Source organism: Erpetoichthys calabaricus, chromosome 13 (genome assembly GCF_900747795.2).
Source record: "Erpetoichthys calabaricus chromosome 13, fErpCal1.3, whole genome shotgun sequence".
NCBI classification, from domain to species: Eukaryota; Metazoa; Chordata; class Cladistia; order Polypteriformes; family Polypteridae; genus Erpetoichthys; species Erpetoichthys calabaricus.
This window is the reverse complement of record NC_041406.2, coordinates 114580010-114599560: the sequence shown is the minus strand read 5'-3', so window position 1 is coordinate 114599560 and position 19551 is coordinate 114580010. Positions and strand designations below refer to the sequence as shown.

Below are 19551 nucleotides of genomic sequence, written 5' to 3'. Positions count from 1 at the left end.
CAACTCCTCCATGGTTTTTTTTTTCCACCTCATGTTTTTTGTTTGTATCACATGAAGCGCAAAGAGTAATTAGTTACTGGGCTGGACTCCTGACCAATGAATGAGACAGAGAGGTGGTTATTCAATTCCAAATTCAATTTTCAGGTCCCATTTTTGTACATGGGAATGTGTTTCAGAAGTGGTTTATTTTGCATTATTTTAGTAAAAATACATATGTTTAGGACATTGTGAGCATATGACTGGACAATTGACATCTGGATTATATGACATAAGAAATGTGAGATTTTTTTTCATGGATGTTTTAATATCGCTGGCTGTTGTACTCCATTGGTCACCATATACCCCTACATGGATTATAATAGACAACATTGGTTGGCTGGCATCCTTGCCTGGTGGATGGCTCCTTTCCTGACCGAGAGACCTTTTTAATGGAACGATGTGGGAGGATAGGCATCTCGACCAGATTGGTTAGTGTTACCTTTCCTGGTTGGGAACCGATTGTAAAGGATGGGAAGGGAGAGCCGACTTCCCAGTGCCATGTGCTTGTCCAATGTACTGGGTGGCGACATCCCTCTGAAATTCATCCTATTCAAACACCCACAGGGCTGCATAGGAGTTATAGTTTTGGTGTGCAGCCCTGTTGGGGTGCTGCTGGAGGCAGCCTCTCCTGTCACAGGGAGCTTCCACCTGATGGAGAAGTGGTAGCACCGGAAGTATTCCGGTATAAAGAGAGCTGTTATGCTTCCCCTGGGAAGTTGGTGTGTTGGCTTGCTGTGAGGTATGGAAGGTGTGTAAAAGAAAAGTTCTGTTAACTTGTGTTGGGAGTATTTATGAAGAAGCCTTTAAATGATATTTGTGAACATTAAACAATTTTATTTGAACCCATAACTATGTCAGTGGAGTTATGTATGGGGCTTGGGGTGTTGCAATGTCCCCTAGTGGTCACAGTATATCATATTTTTTTTCTTCATTCTGCATTAAAAAATGGGATTAAAAAATGTTCTCAGCCATCACTATAAACAACATGGAGTAAGTAATATGTAAAACATATTGTAGAATATTAATTTAACATACAATATTTGTTTGATTAGATATGTAAATTTGTGATTTGTTTGATAGGATATGTAAATCTAGTAGCTAGTCCTGAAGTATTACAGTGGTGTGAAAAACTATTTGCCCCCTTCCTGATTTCTTATTCTTTTGCATGTTTGTCACACAAAATGTTTCTGATCATCAAACACATTTAACCATTAGTCAAATATAACACAAGTAAACACAAAATGCAGTTTTTAAATGATGGTGTTTATTATTTAGGGAGAAAAAAAATCCAAACCTACATGGCCCTGTGTGAAAAAGTAATTGCCCCCTTGTTAAAAAATAACCTAAACTGTGGTGTATCACACTTGAGTTCAATTTCCGTAGCCACCCCCAGGCCTGATTACTGCCACACCTGTTTCAATCAAGAAATCACTTAAATAGGAGCTGCCTGACACAGAGAAGTAGACCAAAAGCACCTCAAAAGCTAGACATCATGCCAAGATCCAAAGAAATTCAGGAACAAATGAGAACAGAAGTAATTGAGATCTATCAGTCTGGTAAAGGTTATAAAGCCATTTCTAAAGCTTTGGGACTCCAGTGAACCACAGTGAGAGCCATTATCCACAAATGGCAAAAACATAGAACAGTGGTGAACCTTCCCAGGAGTGGCCGGCTGACCAAAATTACCCCAAGAGCGCAGAGACGATTCATCCGAGAGGTCACAAAAGACCCCAGGACAACGTCTAAAGAACTGCAGGCCTCACTTGCCTCAATTAAGGTCAGTGTTCACGACTCCACCATAAGAAAGAGACTGGGCAAAAACAGCCTGCATGGCAGATTTCCAAGACGCAAACCATTGTTAAGCAAAAAGAACATTAGGGCTCGTCTCAATTTTGCTAAGAAACATCTCAATGATTGCCAAGACTTTTGGGAAAATACCCTGTGGACTGATGAGTCAAAAGTTGAACTTTTTGGAAGGCAAATGTCCCGTTACATCTGGCGTAAAAGGAACACAGCATTTCAGAAAAAGAACATCATACCAACAGTAAAATATGGTGGTGGTAGTGTGAAGGTCTGGGGTCGTTTTGCTGCTTCAGGACCTGGAAGGCTTGCTGTGATAGATGGAACCATGAATTCTACTGTCTACCAAAAAATCCTGAAGGAGAATGTCCGGCCATCTGTTCGTCAACTCAAGCTGAAGCGATCTTGGGTGCTGCAACAGGACAATGACCCAAAACACACCAGCAAATCCACCTCTGAATGGCTGAAGAAAAACAAAATGAAGACTTTGGAGTGGCCTAGTCAAAGTCCTGACCTGAATCCAATTGAGATTCTATGGCATGACCTTAAAAAGGCGGTTCATGCTAGAAAACCCTCAAATAAAGCTGAATTACAACAATTTTGCAAAGATGAGTGGGCCAAAATTCCTCCGGAGCGCTGTAAAAGACTCATTGCAAGTTATCTCAAACGTTTGATTGCAGTTATTGCTGCTAAGGGTGGCCCAACCAGTTATTAGGTTCAGGGGGCAATTACTTTTTCACACAGGGCCATGTAGGTTTGGATTTTTTTTTCTCCCTAAATAATAAAAACCACCATTTACAAACTGCATTTTGTGTTTATTTGTGTTATATTTGACTAATGGTTAAATGTGTTTGATGATCAGAAACATTTTGTGTGACAAACATGCAAAAGAATAAGAAATCAGGAAGGGGGCAAATAGTTTTTCACACCACTGTATATGTTTTGAAGTTTGCTGCATTAGCACCTGGTTGTGGGTATTCAGAAAGTATTTTTGTGAATGTATACCAAAGCAGAATTTAAATTGGACTATCTTATGTTCTGTGTTGTGTAGTAAGTGTTTAATATTTTTATTTAACTACACCTTCTAAATATAATAATAATAATATTAATAATTCATTGAATTTATATAGTACCTTTTCTCACTACTCACTACAAAGTGCTCACCATGAAGATGGCTAGCATTCTAGAAGATCAGCAGAAACAGTGTGCATGGATGTTACGGCATGACATATCGTTTTCCAGTTTTGGTTTAAGATGCAAGTAAGGGAAATTATTGATTAATATTACTAAACCTTAGCATCTGTTTGAGGTCCAGTGTTCCGATGCTGGTTGACTAATGTTGGGAGGGGATTCATGCACATGCAATTTAGTTGACTGCAGGTAAGATATTTGTTGGCAGGAAGGGTAACTTAAAATTTCTATAGTGAAATGGAAGAAAATGGCAAAAGATATTTCACAGTCAGGAAAGAAAATACAAGAACATTTTGTTACTTATGTTCTTTATATAAATTGAAGCTTTTCAATGACTTGTATATTGTAATGAAATTTTTCTATCGTTTTTGGCCTTCGGGCTCTCATTGTGCTCATTTAAATTTCCAGTGTTCAGACAATGTCAGAGAGAAAGACTTAGAAGGGAAGCTGTAAAAATATTACATTTTTTCATTTTAGAACTAAAGAAGAAAGAAGTCACTAGTTTGATCTGAAAGAAACTGGAAAAAATGGCAGGTGTTTTTGTTTTGTTTCCTGGAGCATTTAATATTCACTGCTGGAAAATCCCCTGTATCACCTGAAACGGAAGCAGCTTCTATTCTTACTTTTGCATCCTTTGTATCTTGGTTATTGTGTTCAGATTGCTGATTGGACTCAGGGGATTCACAGTGCTATCTACAGGCACATGTTTTTAAATCAAAGTGTATGCTGAAAGCCTAAAAGTTCTTCCAAGATAAGACATTTAAACTAAACTACAGTCAAATTCTACTTCCTGTGGGTTTGATTAATTTCTTGAACCCAACGTTTTCAGAATTGGGTTTGGCTTTGTATATCACTGGTTAGCTAAAACAGCTTGAAAAAATAGACAGCCAGATAGAAGACATTTACAACTATAAATTGAAACCATAAATTATTAAAATTTTTTATGTATGACCCAGCTTTTTGACTTGAGTGCCAATAGTGTGACCCTGATTTAGCCTGATATAATAACATACTCACATTGGCAATGGTGAACGGTCTTCCTCTCCTATGAGTGGAGGAAACCGTTATCTAATAAAGTTGCAAGGATGGGATGTGGGTAGACAGCATACATCCTCACCTACCATGAAAATTAATATTTATTTATTTATTTATTTATTTATTTTCTTCCCGGAAAAGCATCCTGCTGTGCTACATATCTGCTTGTCTTTTTGTATAATTTTATTTTACAGTTACTTACATTGAAACACTACTCTTCCAGACAGCGATTTCCTGCGGCAAGTTTTTGCATTACATGTGAAAATAATGAAAAGCAATAAAATCCTGGCAGTTTCAGTGTCCTTGTTTGGGTTAAGGTTAGCTTTAGCATAAGGTTGTGTCTAATTTCTGGATTGTATAGAAGGCTTATACAGATTATAGCTTGCTCAAGAAGATATGTCACTCATTAAATTGTGCAGCCTCAAAAGACTCTTATATGAGTTTTTGGTGTGTTTCTGCCTTATTTAACGGTTTTTATAATTACGTCCATCCACCCAGGCCGCCAGGTACATACAGTGTATGCATATATAAACCAATTCATTGAATCAAGCACCCATTCACCCATCCATTTACCCACCAACCCAGGTGTGTATTCCTCCATTTGCCCTATCAAACATCAACATATTTTCTTAAACATCTTTATATTCACCTGTTCTTAAATCCAGGATAACAGCCAAGCATCTGTCACTCAGTCTTTTATAATGCTTCTGTCTGTCTGTCTGTCTAATTCTCAAAAAAGAAGTTAAGAAATTTGACAACACGAGTGGAGACCATTCAGTCCATCAAGCCCGTTTGTTTAGCTAATAGCTAAGCTGTTCTAATATCGCATGCAGATTTTTCTGGTTTTTCAAGGTTGTCCAGGTTTCTGCTTCAACTACATATCTCAGTAGTTTATTCCAGATCCCCTCTTTGTGTAAAAAAGTGCTTCATGGCTTCAGTTTCAAATGCACTTCCCCTTAATTTCCACTGATGTCTTTGAATATGTAATTCACCCTCAAGCTGAAAGAATGTTACTAGATTTACTTTATCAATGCCTTTGAGGATTTTAATTACCTGGATTTGGTCCCCATGCAGTCTCCTCTGCTCAAGACTAAACAGGTTTTATTCTCAGAGTCTGTCACAGTAGGACATGTCCTTAAGTCCTGGGATGCACTTGGTTGCTTTTCTTTGCACAGCTTCAAGTGGTGCTATGTCCTTCTTGTCCCATGGTGAGCAGAACTGCACATGATACTCCAGATGTGGTCTTACTAGTACATTAAATAGCTTGAGCATAACACCACACAAGAAAACAGCTCAAGATCCCAGTTGGAATCCCCCCTATCTGATGTAATAAGGTGTTACGAGGGTGTACCCTTGGCCTGGTCTAGTCACTTGGGTCATCAACAATGACGATCCTGCAAGCCAGATCACTCTTGGGGAATCGTGCCAACTGACACTCCCTCACAATGGAGGGTAATGTGCCTTATTTGAGACTCCATGAACAACTGCTCATTTGATAAAAAATCAAACCAGCGGTACCGAAGGATTCTCCAAAGAGACACAGTACCGAAGGAGTCCAGTCTTAATCTCAGGTCACTGGATAGCGTCCAAGTCTGCCATCCATATAGCACAATGGGAAGCACCAGGACTCTAAACAATTGTACCTTCATCCCTTTTGCAGAGATATCAGGAGCACCACACACCCCTTTTCAGTGACCCTATGACCTCCCCCCATGCTCTCCCAATTTGTCTACTGACTTCATAGGAAGAGTCACCAGAGACGTGAATGTCCCTGCCGAGGTAAGTAAACCTACTAATGAGGTCAACATTCCCTCTGCAGACAGACACACTGCTGATAGCTGTGCCCAGAAGGTCATTAAAAACCTGGATCTTGGTTTTTATCCAGGACACTCGCAAGCCCAGACACTCAGACTCCTCGCTCAGTCTCTTGAGAGCCCTGATCAGAGCCTCCATTGACTCAGCGAAGATCACAGCGTCATCGGAAAAGTCAAGATCATTAAATCTTTCTTCACCAACAGATCCCCCACAGCCGCTAGACCCCTTGACCTTGCCCAACACACAATCCATGCAAGTATTGAACCGAATGGGACAAGAAGACACCCCTGAAGAACCCCAGAATCAACTGGGAAAAACACAGAAGTTGTACCTCTACTTTGCACAGCACCCATAGTACCAGTGTGAAGGCCGACTATGATATCCAGAAAGTTCAGGGTGGGGATCACGCAAAGTCTGAGGATTTCCCCAGGACAGCTAGAAACCTCAGAGCCAGTGCAGTCGATGGAAGACTTCTTGAGCATAAAACAAAACTGCTTCAGTTACTGGTAGTTGAGCAAGTGATTATGGATCCTATTGAGGATGTTATCCCCCTGTAGTTGCCACTATCCAGGTGATAACCCTTAGCTTTCCAGATGGGGACAACAAGTCCTGTTCTTCAGTCAGTTGGGATTGTGCCCATCTCACAAATGGAAGCAAAGATTGCTGGCAATGCCAGGACAGCCTTACCACAGATCCCTGCAGCCTTCCCTATTCTCAGATGGTTCACCACCTGTGCTGTCTCAGTGAGATTGGGTTGTTCACAGCATACTTGTAATATCCCTTGACTTACATTCAACAGTTGTTATGATATAGCCTAACATTTTTAATTCCCTTTTTAATTGTTTCTGCACATTTCTAAGTCGATTAAAAATTGTCATGATAAAACCCCTAAATCCTTTTCAGAGATAGCTTCTTGTAGGACAGTGTCTCCATTCTTGTATTTGTAATTGATATTCCTTTTGCCCTTGTGTAGCAATTTGCACTTTTCTACATTAAACTGCATTTTTCAGGTGTTTGCCCAGTTCTGAAGGTTGTCCTGGTCTTTTTGGATTCTTTTTGCTGCCTCCTCAGTGTCAGCTATCCCTCCAATTTTAGTGTCTTCTGCGAATTTTACAAGTTTACTTATTATACCAGAGTCAATGTCATTAATGTAAATCAGAAAAAGTAATGGTCCAAGGACAGACCCCTGAGGGACTCCACTGAGGACCTTGCTACACGCAAAGCATTCTCCTCTTATCCGTACCCTTTGTCTCCTACCGGTTAACCAACTTGAGATCTAGTTTTGTTGGTTACCTCTGATGCCTACAGCTTCTAGTTTCAGAATTAAGACTTCTCATTATGGTCATTAGCTAGGAGAACGGCTTGGTCATTTGTAGACGCATTTAAAATTATAACCTATAAATCAGACACTTCAAGAATTGATTGGTCTGAAGTAAGGGCTTATTGCTACACTATGGTGGCTGAGAACTGTTAAGAACAGAACATACACCCTGCCTATGAGGTGTAAAAGTGGGAAGCAACAATTTAAAAATGGAGTTGTGGCAAACCTAAGAGAAGACACAAGATGGGTTTAAAATTCAAAAGGGGTGTGCACTTTTAAAAAAGGAGTTGGGCATATTTTAATAAACAGTTGAGTGGCATTTAGAAGAGAGAGCGGCAATTTTCAGAATTCCGTAAATAAAAATTCAAGCTAGAAGTGACGTCATGAATATACTACTAGACAGTGAATGATTTTACACTAGTATTATTAAGAAAAAACAATGAACGTTTGTTATGTTTTAATGTAAGGTGTTTTACAGACCCTGTTGATTCTGTACTTTGGACAACCAGCATAAGATGTTTTATTGAACAAGAAGGATCATACCTGACAGATATTACATCATTTAGTTTTATTGCCGCTGCCCAATTATTTCCGTGCAGAGATGTGACTTTTTTTTTTTAAAGTGATATGTAATATTACATGGATGAAAAATATTTACAAAGTTGTAGACTGTGGTTACTACATATGATGTCAGTATACTACTGAAACAAAGATGGCTAAAGAGCCAGTAACATAGTACTTGTGGTCGCACAGAATGTTGTCCCAGTTTTGTGCAAAGCTGTGCAATATACTAGCTGTGTTTCCATTGCAGTTATGCTCAACACTTCTGAAAAGTCAACAAAACACAAATGCAAATTGTCTGTGTTTCCTTTGAGTGATTTTATGCAACCAATGTTATGGGTGTTTGTTCTGTTATTTCAATTGCATCTATAATCGCCATGTTTGCTTTTAATTAGAGGCGATGAGAGTGAGTGTACACAATAAAAGGAAGGCAAACTCCCTATTCTTGGCAGAGGCCACGTGTTAGGGATTTCTTTGAAATCATCCACAGTGATTTTACTGAGGAGTTGTGGGTACAACATTTTAGGACGAGCAGCTCAACATTCATGGAATTATGCAGCACAATAGGCCTTTATGTGTTCTCTGCCGTAGCAGAGGGAGCCAGTCCCAACTGAGAAGTGCATAGCCCTGACGCTTTATAAACTGGCTGCCATTGCGGAGTACAGTTTTGTTGCCAAGACTTTTGGTGCGAGCAAAACCACCATTCACAGGTGTATATATCGGGTGTGTCAGGCCATATGCTCTAAACTAAAGAGGTAATACATCACTGTATCTGATGTGGATGAGGCACAGCAGATTTCACAGCGCAATTACGAGGCACACAAAATACCTCAGGTGTATGGTGCAAGCGAAGGCTCACATCCCTATTTGTGCATCAAGTAATGATGGGTATTGAGATTATAATAACAGGAAAGGCTGTAAATCTGTTGTTCTGCAGGTAGTCATTGACAACAGAGTAATGATCAGTGACATTTGTGCTGGGTCACCCAGTAGTGCTCATGATGATGCTGTATTTGTGTCATGTGAGCTAAATACGAAAAAAGTGTTTCCATTGCAGTTTTGAAAATTGTTGCTTTGTTGAATCTCCTGAAAAACCACCTCAAGCAAGCGTATAAACTTTTTTGGAAATTTTGAGTTTTTTCGAAATTCACGTGTTTCTGTTGGGCGGCGCAGTGATAGCGCTGCTGCCTCACAGTTAGGAGACCCGGGTTCGCTTCCCGGGTCCTCCCTGCGTGGAGTTTGCATGTTCTCCCCGTGTCTGCGTGAGTTTCCTCCGGGCGCTCCAGTTTCCTCCCACAGTCCAAAGACATGCAGGTTAGGTGGATTGGCAATTCTAAATTGTCCCTAGTGTGTGCTTGGTGTTTGTGTGTGTCCTGCGGTGGGTTGGCACCCTGCCCGGGATTGGTTCCTGCCTTGCGCACTGTGTTGGCTGGGATTGGCTCCAGCAGACCCCCGTGACTCTATGTTTGAATTCAGCGGGTTGGAAAATGGATGGACGTGTTTCTATTACTGTTTTTTTTTTGTTTCGCAATTTCAAAATGCGCATTAAGGAGGTTAATGGAAACACGGCTTCATTCACAGTAGTACCCCTGTGATAAAACTATAACTTCTGTGATCCCCCTGATTTTTATTATTAAACTCTCCTCCTTGCCTACTAATATATTCTAAAGTTTGAAATTGTTTTTAAAGTATCACATTTAAGAGCTGAAGATTAATTTTTCTGGTTTTAAAACAAAACTTGCAGTACATTGTTCATAAACAGGTGCATTATTTTAAAAATACATGTCGTCACATCTGACTCAAATGATCAGGCAGCTGCAATAAAACTAGTTGATTTTAACATCACTACTTGTGTCATATGTGCTCCTTATTGTTAGAAAAAGTGCTACCTTCCATTGTACTTTCTTGTTCAAAGTGCGGAGTCAACATACTCTGTAAAATAGCTTGTGTGAAAACGTAACAGATACGTCCTTCTTTCTTAATAACACTAATTTAACAGCATGTGTTCTTGCTGTAGAGTTAGTTTGAGGTAAGGTTATGTGCCTTCCAAATGTTAATCACGCTTATTTGCATTACATTTTAAGAGAAGTCAAAGAAAAGAACCAATAAATGACTGTTATCAGTGAAAAGGGTGCACACTTGTTTTGACTTCAAACCCCAAACCTGTCATTTTCAATGGACATTTATTTACTACAATGTGCAATTGTTTTAAAGTATAGTATATCGGAGTAAAAATGAGTGTGTTCTTGTACAAATGAAATACTGCATTAATAATAATAATAATAATAATAAATCTTTTTCTCTTGTCTACAACATTTCACCGGAAAGAAATGCTGTATATATTGTGTTCCATGTAAAGCAATAATATGTTAGTTCAATGGCTTTGATTAACATTCACTAATATCACAAGAAGCAATTCATAAGTGCTGTTTAATACTGTATGTGTGACGTCATTTCTATCATTGCATTAAGCAGGCTGCTTTTATAATTTCACATGCATGTCATCATTTACCTTTTATCAAATGTCTTTTCTCTGAAAGAGCAAATGACCTTAAAAACTAATGGAAAGGCTAATTTTGAAAGGAGCTTCATAGACAGCTTCAGTACAAACCACAGAAAGAGACTTAAGAGTATTAACATTGCTGCTTAATTATTTGTCATAAGTCAATGTATAAGCCTAAGAAATAGATAAAAAAAATAAGCAAACAGGCTAAAAGTAGTTATGAGCTCATACAAATACGGGCACAAAAACAATATACAGTGCATCCGGAAAGTATTCACAGCGCATCACTTTTTCCACGTTTTGTTATGTTACAGCCTTATTCCAAAATGGATTAAATTCATTTTTTTCCTCAGAATTCTACACACAACACCCCATAATGACAACGTGAACAAAGTTTACTTGAGATTTTTGCAAATTTATTAAAAATAAAAAAATTGAGAAAGCACATGTAAATAAGTATTCACAGCCTTTGCTCAATACTTTGTCGATGCACCTTTGGCAGCAATTACAGCCTCAAGTCTTGTTGAATAAGGCTGTAACATAACAAAATGTGGAAAAAGTGATGCGCTGTGAATACTTTCCGGATGCACTGTAGGTCAAGTCCACTGCATGATTAGTAAAGCAATTTAACCCTTTAGTACTCATCCTTCAAGATTTTAACATGCCAGAACTTCACCAACCACTACACATTTTATTTCAGAGTCAACATTTCAATTTGTACACTTTACACTTTAAGGATGTTATCCAGCCCATTTTAAAAATGTCTTTGCGCAACATTATGATACCATTACACAAATCCAATATCAGTAAACCCTGAATTAAACTTATTAAATGCTTTTAGTCAAATTGAATTTTGTGATTGGTTAGATAGCTAACAAATTCATTGCTCTTTGATTTGCAGATAGCATTGAGGACTACATCCAGAGCTCTTCTACAAACGTGGACACTGCTAATCAGGAGCTGGCCAAGGCTAATCGTTATCAGGTAGGCCAAATTGTACCAGTACAAATATTTCAGGTAAAAAAAAAACTTTCAAAGATTATCTTTTATAAACAATGTGCTGCATTATTCTGTTCCCAGGGTTTATTATCTTTTAACCAAATAACACTCACTTTAACAAATTGCACCGAAGGTTTTTTCTTTGTCCAATGTGATGCACAAATCCTAAATCAACAGTACAATTGTTATTGTACACTTGCTAGTTAAGCCAATTGCACAAAATCATAGAGCAAGATGATGATGAAAACAGTCCAACTTTTGCCCCTGGATGTTGATATTTTAATATTTACAGTATATATATATATATATATATATATATATATATATATATATATATATATATATATATATATATATATATATACATACTGCGGTGGGTTGGCACCCTGCCCAGGATTGTTTCCTGCCTTGTGCCCTGTGTTGGCTGGGATTGGCTCCAGCAAACCCCCGTGACCTTGTGTTCAGATTCAGCGGGTTGGAAAATGGATGGATGGATATATATATATATATGTGTGTGTGTGTGTGTGTGCACTATATTAAGTGTCAGTTTCCTCTCTTTTTTTCTAAAAGCTAGCCATTTACTGTCTTCACTGTAAAAGTTTTAGTGAAAATTAAAACAAAAATAATTCACAAAAATGAGAAAAATTAACAATTTACACAAATTCCCCTTAGGGATTAATAAAGTAAATCAAATCAAAAAAAATAAAGTAACTCCTTGCTTAGGATGTTTCTGTTGTAGGCTTCCGTCTCATAGTTGTGTTTCTTTAAGTTTTTCTACATTGGCATGGCATACACCCATACCCGCATTATTACATATTCTAGTGCAGTGGTGAGCAGCGTTGGTCCCGGAGGGCCGCAGTGGCTGCTTAATTATAAACTAGTCCTCCTCAAATAACTGATTTTATTTAATTTCATGGCTTGTTAGTGTTTTAACTCTGCCATGTCTGGTCATTCTCATAACATAGATTTTTTTTTCTTTCCAAGATATCATCCAAATGATTTGAAGCCTTAAATGGATGAATAATTCTCAGTCCTTCACTTTTTTCTTTAGTTTCCTTCCAAATATGTGATTAAACCAGATAGTTTATGATGAATCCACACAGGTGTAAATAGAAACAAGTTACTGTAGATGGAGTGCTGCTGGTTCCTTTGTCATTTGCATCTTCTGGCTAATAATGAACCAAGAAAAACTGTGAATGCAACTGTATAAGACTAAAATAAGCAATTAAGGGGTAGGCAGTGTTAACAAGCAAGACAACTAAAGTGAAGCATTAAAATGTTGCTTGAGCAATAAGTGTTTCATCAGCAATAATTGACTTCTCATTAAGAACTGGGTTGAAACAAAAATCTGCAGCTACTGCGCCTCGCTCACCAGGACTGACATCGCTCACCCCTGGGCTTGTGCCTACGATGTGACCCACAGTCAGAATGCTGTATGCCTCCACGCCTTTCCATTTGCAATCTATCAAACAGTCTATACAGTATTTCCGTCTCTCTGAGATCATTCTCTTGTTAAATCAGAAATATAAATATCAAGTATTAAGAATGTTCAATTAGCCTGGTAGCTTATAGGGGATAAAAAAGAATATTCTTTTATCTATGCAGCTGTGTAAAACTTTCATTCTATTCTAATTAAGTAAACACTTACAGTAATGTAAATTTAACATTAACATTAACTTACTACGTTTGGCGTTTACAGTAAATGTTCCTGATCTAATGTGGGAAATGATGGAGATCAAATTCTCAGATTTGCTGATCCTGGGAAAATAAAAGACTTAAACAATCTCATCCCTACAGTCCAACACATATTCTGTAAGATTTAGGTTCTGAGCAAAGCTCTAAGATGTGACATGGCCAGCACAGTAGATGCTGGCCTAAAGCTTGGAAATTGCGTTAATATGCAGGAGAGTAGCATTTGTAGTCAATAGGAATCAGGCTTTAAAGAGGACAGAATCTTCTGCAAAGGTAAAGGAAACAAAGTGTCTGTCAAAATCAGCAGGTGCTTACAATTAAAATACGTTTCCTGTTGTGGGAAACAGCCCGGACACAGACAGGCAGACACCGATGGTTTCAAACCACACACACGTTTATTATACATACTGTTATTTGCAAGTGTGCACACAACCCAGTGCCCCTGCACCAATCCCCCTCAGTCCAGGCCTCTTGCAATAATGCCTCTTTCTGACCACCTCCACTCCTCTCCTCCGAGCTCTGTCCTCTTCCACCTGACTCCAGCTGATGAATGGAGGGAGGCGGCCCCTTTTCAATCCACCCGGATGTGTTCCAGGTGCCTCTTGACGAGCTTCCGGCAGCTCTTCCTGGTGTGGCAGAACCGCCGCATGAGCACCCAGAAATACTCCGGGTGTCCCTGGTTGTACTTCTGCCAGCACCTCCGGGTGTGGCGGAAGTGCTGACATTCAGGGCTTTTCAGGCATCCAGGCGCCCCCTGGCGGTGACCACAGGCCCCTACAGGGTTGAGCTTCCATACTCTGCTCCTGTGGTTCCCATACCAACCAGGGTGGCTGCCCCCTCGTGGTCCGGAGGACACGTAATCCCTCTTCCAGTCCTTCCAGGCGTCCCAGCTTAGTACCGCCCCCAGCTGCTCGCCACACTGTGGACACAATAAAATGCATTGTCATGTTGGCTGAATTTAAACAGCAATTGAAAGACCCTAAAAAAAGAAACAACAAACGGTATCAGAAAATGTAAATGGCAATAACACTGGCCTGAAAGGGAAGTTAAATGACAGACCGATGTGGAGTACCCAAAAGCTTGACTCAGTAGGAGAACCTGTCCGTTTCAACTAACTCCAAGTGCATGGTAAAGAGAAATTGAAAACAGACAAACTCTCAAACACATGAATAAATTGTGGATAATAGGTGGGGGACGCAACCCATCCCTGAGCACAAATAAGGACCAAGAAGGTCAAACATATGCAGTAAAATGTTTTTTTGTGCCTTAAGTACAAAGCATGTTTGTTTTTAAATTAGGCTTGTCTCAAAGTCTGATCCATTTTAACACAGTTGACAAGCACTCTTGATTTAACCTTAATGCTAAATTTATCTGTGCTCTTTATGGACAGATTCATTTGTGTACTGTCAGAGGTGATTTTTACTGTCAAATATGATTTTTTCTATTTGATTATTATATTGATTATAATATGTTTTATTACTAGCTTTTGCTCTTAGCACTTTTAGAAAGCATTTTAATTTAAGCCTTTTGATTTGTGACCCAGTCTCAGCTGTGCTGAGCTTCTACTTTTATGCACAATGTCAAGCATTGATAAACTGTATCACTATATGGTTTGGAAACAGCAATGCCCAATGAGCACAAGTTTCTGCAGTGAGTAGTGAGGACAGCTGACAGGATCACAGGGGTCTCCCTCTCCTCAATCCAGGACATTATTCAGACACAGTCTTCATGGTGCCTCCACCAATATGAAAGACATCTCTCATCCGTCACACATACTGTCTGACCTCCTGCCATCGGGTAGAATATATTGCTGGGCTGGTAACATCACTTCAAGAGAGGCCTACTAAATCAACAAGCTAATTCAAAGGGCAAGCTCAGTTATGGGACACACTGTGGACCCCATGGAGATTGTAGCAAAGGAGAGAAAGAAAACAAAACCCGAGTGCCATTATGAACAATGCTGCACATCTTGCCTCTGGCACACTAACGCAGGGGACTTTCAGCTAACGAATTATTCAGTAAGTCAGAAGTTTTTCATTTTCAAATTTTCTCCCTTTTTGGTCATTCTGGTGTGTGTTCAGACCATTGTGTGTGTGTTTATTTATTTATCTGTCTATTTATGTATTTATTTAAAGAGATTCTGTAAAAAAAAAAAAAAAAAAAGCAAATTTTTACCTGGGGATATTTTATCTATCGCTTATAAACTTGAGCAGTTTTCACATCTGACTTTTTTTGCACTTTGCGTCATCCATTTTGCTTTCTATTTTTACCAGTCATCCAAGATGGTATACCTTTAGCATTGAGATCAATTTTGTATTCATCAAAATGTAAAGAATTGTCTACCAGTCTGTCCCAGTGCTTTTATGAAAAATATCCTTGGTTAGATGTAGCTGGTATCTGGAAGGTACTGACAGAAGTGATCCTACCTGTTGGGCTCTTGAGCAAAGCCCTTAACCTGAAAATTGCTCCAGGGGTGCTGTACAATGGCTGCCCCTGCTCTCTGAACCCCAAAAGTCATGTGAAAAGACAGTTTCCTCTCGGGGATGAATAAAATATGCCAAAATCAAAAAAACATTCTTTGTATCCAAAGTTCACTGCTCAGCTACACTAAATGAGACTACTGCTGCCTAGCAAGCTTTGGCTGATACATGCTGAATGTCCACGTTGACCGAACTGAGTGACACCAATTCCCTTCTGCTTCGCCCAGTGGGCTTAGCTTGGTATGCATTAAACATCAAGCGTTACTAGCCTGAGCTACAGTAAATGGAACTCCTGTCCCCTAGGGAGCTTTGGCTTGACATGTTTTGAACATCATTCTTCACTACGATGAGCTTCACTGAATGGAACTCCTGCCTCCTAGTGACCTTAGCTTGATACATGTTAAATATGTTACTAGCCTGTGGTACACCAAAGGAAACTGTTGCCTCCAGTGGGCTTAACCTGTTATGCATTGAACATCCCCCTTAACTAGCTTCAGGTACACTGAATGGGACTGCAAACCCTTAGCAGGCTTCGCTTGATATGTGGTGAAAATCATGTTTAACTACCTTGAGACTCATTTTTCACTCAGTGCTTGTTTGCTCACATGTAGCAGTAGCCACCCAAACATGAACATACAGCATAAACGCTGTGATTAAGGGTCATATATCAGGATACTCAGCCATGCCCTGTCATTTTGTACACTTGCTAGTAATGCAGATTAATTAGGGGTAAGGGTGGGTTAATGTAAAAAAAAAAAGTGCAATCAGCAGAGCTCCTTAATGTGTATTAGCAGCAGTAAATACCCTTAATTGGTGCTGTCCTCCCGTGTGCACTGAGCTGTGCTGACTGCCTCAATGAGGCCCTTGTTCAGACTTTTATGACCAAGTTATACCTGGAGCAGGAGAAAATGTGCTTAATATATCAGAATGGTCCCAGATTTAATCTAAAATGTGGGAATGTTTGAATCTTGTCTATATTTTTATATTTCCCTTATATAGCTTGAAAGAGGAGAACATGTGTTCCATGTCTCAGAATGTTATCAGGTTAAATTTTCAAAAAAAAAAAAGATGGATTGATAGATTTTGTTTTACATTTCCTGAGAAAAGCATAGCAGTCATTAGCGCAGGCATTTCTAATATCAGTTTATTGGAGTATAATGTACAGCCAAGTCTTTATCAACTGACATTTTTAGGAATGCTAACCTCATTTGCCACTATATTTGTCACAAGACATATTGAGAAGAGTCTTTGCTGAGACAGATACAATTAAATGGAATGCGTGAAAATTAAAGTAAGTGTCCATAAATTAGCTGGGCAGCTGGAACTTGAACAAGAAAATTAGCCTTCCAAGCCTTTAGCGTCATTTTTCACTTGCACCCATACCCTAGGTTTGCTTCTGTTGATTTTCTCTGTGCAAATAGAGACATCCATGAATCTTTAGAGAGCAACGGAATTGAAAATTCTCACCGTTCTTGAGCATAAATGAAATAAATCAATACAATTACGCTTCTGCTAGTCATGCAACAAATCATACCATTGCAGCCGCTATCTTCGAGCCAGTAATAAAACCTTGTCAAACACTACCAATCAGGGGCTAATAATAATAGCAAATGAAATTTAGACAGCCAACAAGCCAGCCGACACAGAGGAAAAAGCACCACATTAACTGAGTCCTACACGGCCTGAAGAAAATTACTTTCATCTGACTTGCTCAGCTATTCAGCCATACGCTTGCCTTCCGATTAAAATGCATTTTAAATAAGTGCGGATTTATTTATTTATTTATTTTGCATTTAAAAGTATGTAACAGATGAAAATGTGACTACAGTTGTGAGAAGGACAATTATGTGCTGGCGAATAAGACCATAAATGTCAGAATTAGCTGTGCATTGCCTATATAATATTTTTTGTGTATTTTAAAGCTCTTTTGAAATGTTATCACCCACTGTGGTAGTGATGCCATGGCACTTTTGTACTGGGTTTTCTGTATCTATAACAGGATTTCTTTTTTATAATATGTTGACACTATGCAGGTCTAGGTATATGTCTATTACTCAAAGTAGGAATGTGTTTTTGAGTGATTTTGCCTTATGGAGTCTTAAGAAGTCCCAGCTTTATGTCATTCACCCCAAGCATATGTTTGTCCTGTTCAGACATCATCTTGATATCAACTTTGGCAGGTCCTCATTTATTCCTACGCAAATTTTCCTCCTATGGCAAAATAAATACAAACAAGCTGGTATTCATCAATAGCATCCTTCTGTCAAGCAGTCTTGAGCACAGAAAGGTACAGGGGTGTGCATCATTAGTAGAGTCCAAGTATAAAGAAATAGAGAAATGTCTTAAATCATGGACCATGTTTACAAGTCCCAGGTACCTACACAATGAGACTGTGGATACTGTGGATAACCAAAATAAAAGTCATTTCATAAAATATGTTCATGCAATTTTAAAGATTATTCATTTTATTTAATCAGCAGAAGAAAGTTCAGCTGTAGCTAAAAATTCAAATTCTGTGGTCAGAATTTCCCTATACTAAGATAAAACAAACTGCAATATCAGAAGATACTCAACAAGCAACTATATAGACAGATTTGTGAAACTCATGGATAGAGGAATGGATAGATAGATAGATGGATAGATGGATGGATGGATGGATGCATGAGTGTCCTGTTTAGGATGTGGGACATTGTTCATGATAGCCATTATTTTTCCTTCTGCTGCAGCATCCAAGTATAGACTAGTCCCAAAAACTGGCTAAAGGAAACCTTAATGTACATTTGTTGGGGAAACTCCATAGCTGAATGACCACTTTTCCTAAGAAGGTCTTTAGCATCAATTGATGAAGTTACCTGCCAGTGATTGCCATACATTAGCATGGTATTGGCCTACTACAAGCCAGTACATCCAAACAAGAATGGCAAGTTGAAAACACAAAACAATGAGAAAACGAGAGCTGCAGTATCCCTTAAATACTGGCTGAGCAGTCCAGTTCCCTAGCTGCATCCTTAGGTGACTCTATATAAAGGAGACAGGGCAGCTGAAAATAATACACACATACTTTACAATGTAAACATTATGCAATACTACTTAATATTTAATATGCACAGTATCAAATAAATAAAACACAAAAAATAAAACCGAAAAAGGAATTAGTAGTGCAAAAAGTAAAACAAATTAATTTAAACATTCAAAAAAAAAGACTAAATAAACATTAAATAAATGAGTCACAGCAACAACCCTGACTATACTATAACATATATAAGGTGACTTCTGCCTGTCTAGCTCTTGGGCATATTCAGTATATTTGTGATGCCCTAATCTCACAGGGCCAGGCGTGATTCTCAAAGAAGAATACATGTCTGGAGACAACCAGTTAAATGTGTTTGTAGTCCTCACAGGTGGCGCAGTGGTAGTGCTGCTGCTTTGCAGTAAGGAGACTGTGGAAGATTGTGGGTTCGATTCCCAGTTCCTCCCTGTGTGGATAGCGCTTTGAGTACTGAGAAAAGCGCTATATAAATGTAATGAATTATTATTATTATTAGTGAATAGCAGAGAAATGCTGCATTACAAAGACTTACACACACTGGGCTTCTTGCTAAAATACTTACACCCCCCCCCCCCCAGACCCCCCGCCCCCAGTTCTCCAGTTCGTGCATTTTCAGAGTGAGATCTCTAAGTACTAAAGAAGCACAACGCAACTGAAGGTGAATAATTAATTTGCATGTGGTAATGAGTGCTACGACACTGGAGACCGACAGACTGACAGATACACACACACACACACCTAGACCACCATAGCTACTGGGCTGCACATGTTTGAGAAGTGCCTCTGTCTGCTGTGATATCTTCCTGTCATTTTAACTACTGCATCACTATATGACATAACAACATCAACGAATGTGTAGATAATACAACGTGCTAAAACACCATAGCTAGTTTGTAATACACATGTTTGCAATTCCTATTGGACAATAATGTTAAATTTCTTTAGTTATTCATTTAGATGTTCAGTCAGAAGGTGGATATTGTACATCTACTGCTGCTGTTAGACAGATTTGTTGATTCAGTTGTTTTTGAGTACTGAAATCTGTGTCTCATGTGGCTCTTTGTTA

General features: G+C 38.9%; 1 protein-coding gene across 1 annotated transcript in view; it reads left to right on the top strand.

The window, feature by feature from the left end:
- Positions 1-19551, top strand: part of tsnare1 (T-SNARE Domain Containing 1) — a 919576-nt gene that overhangs the window by 776981 nt on the left and 123044 nt on the right. The window contains exon 10 of the mRNA XM_028817483.2: positions 11167-11249. Within this exon, the coding sequence (XP_028673316.2) occupies positions 11167-11249 (83 nt within the window). The remainder of the gene's footprint in view (positions 1-11166; positions 11250-19551) is intronic.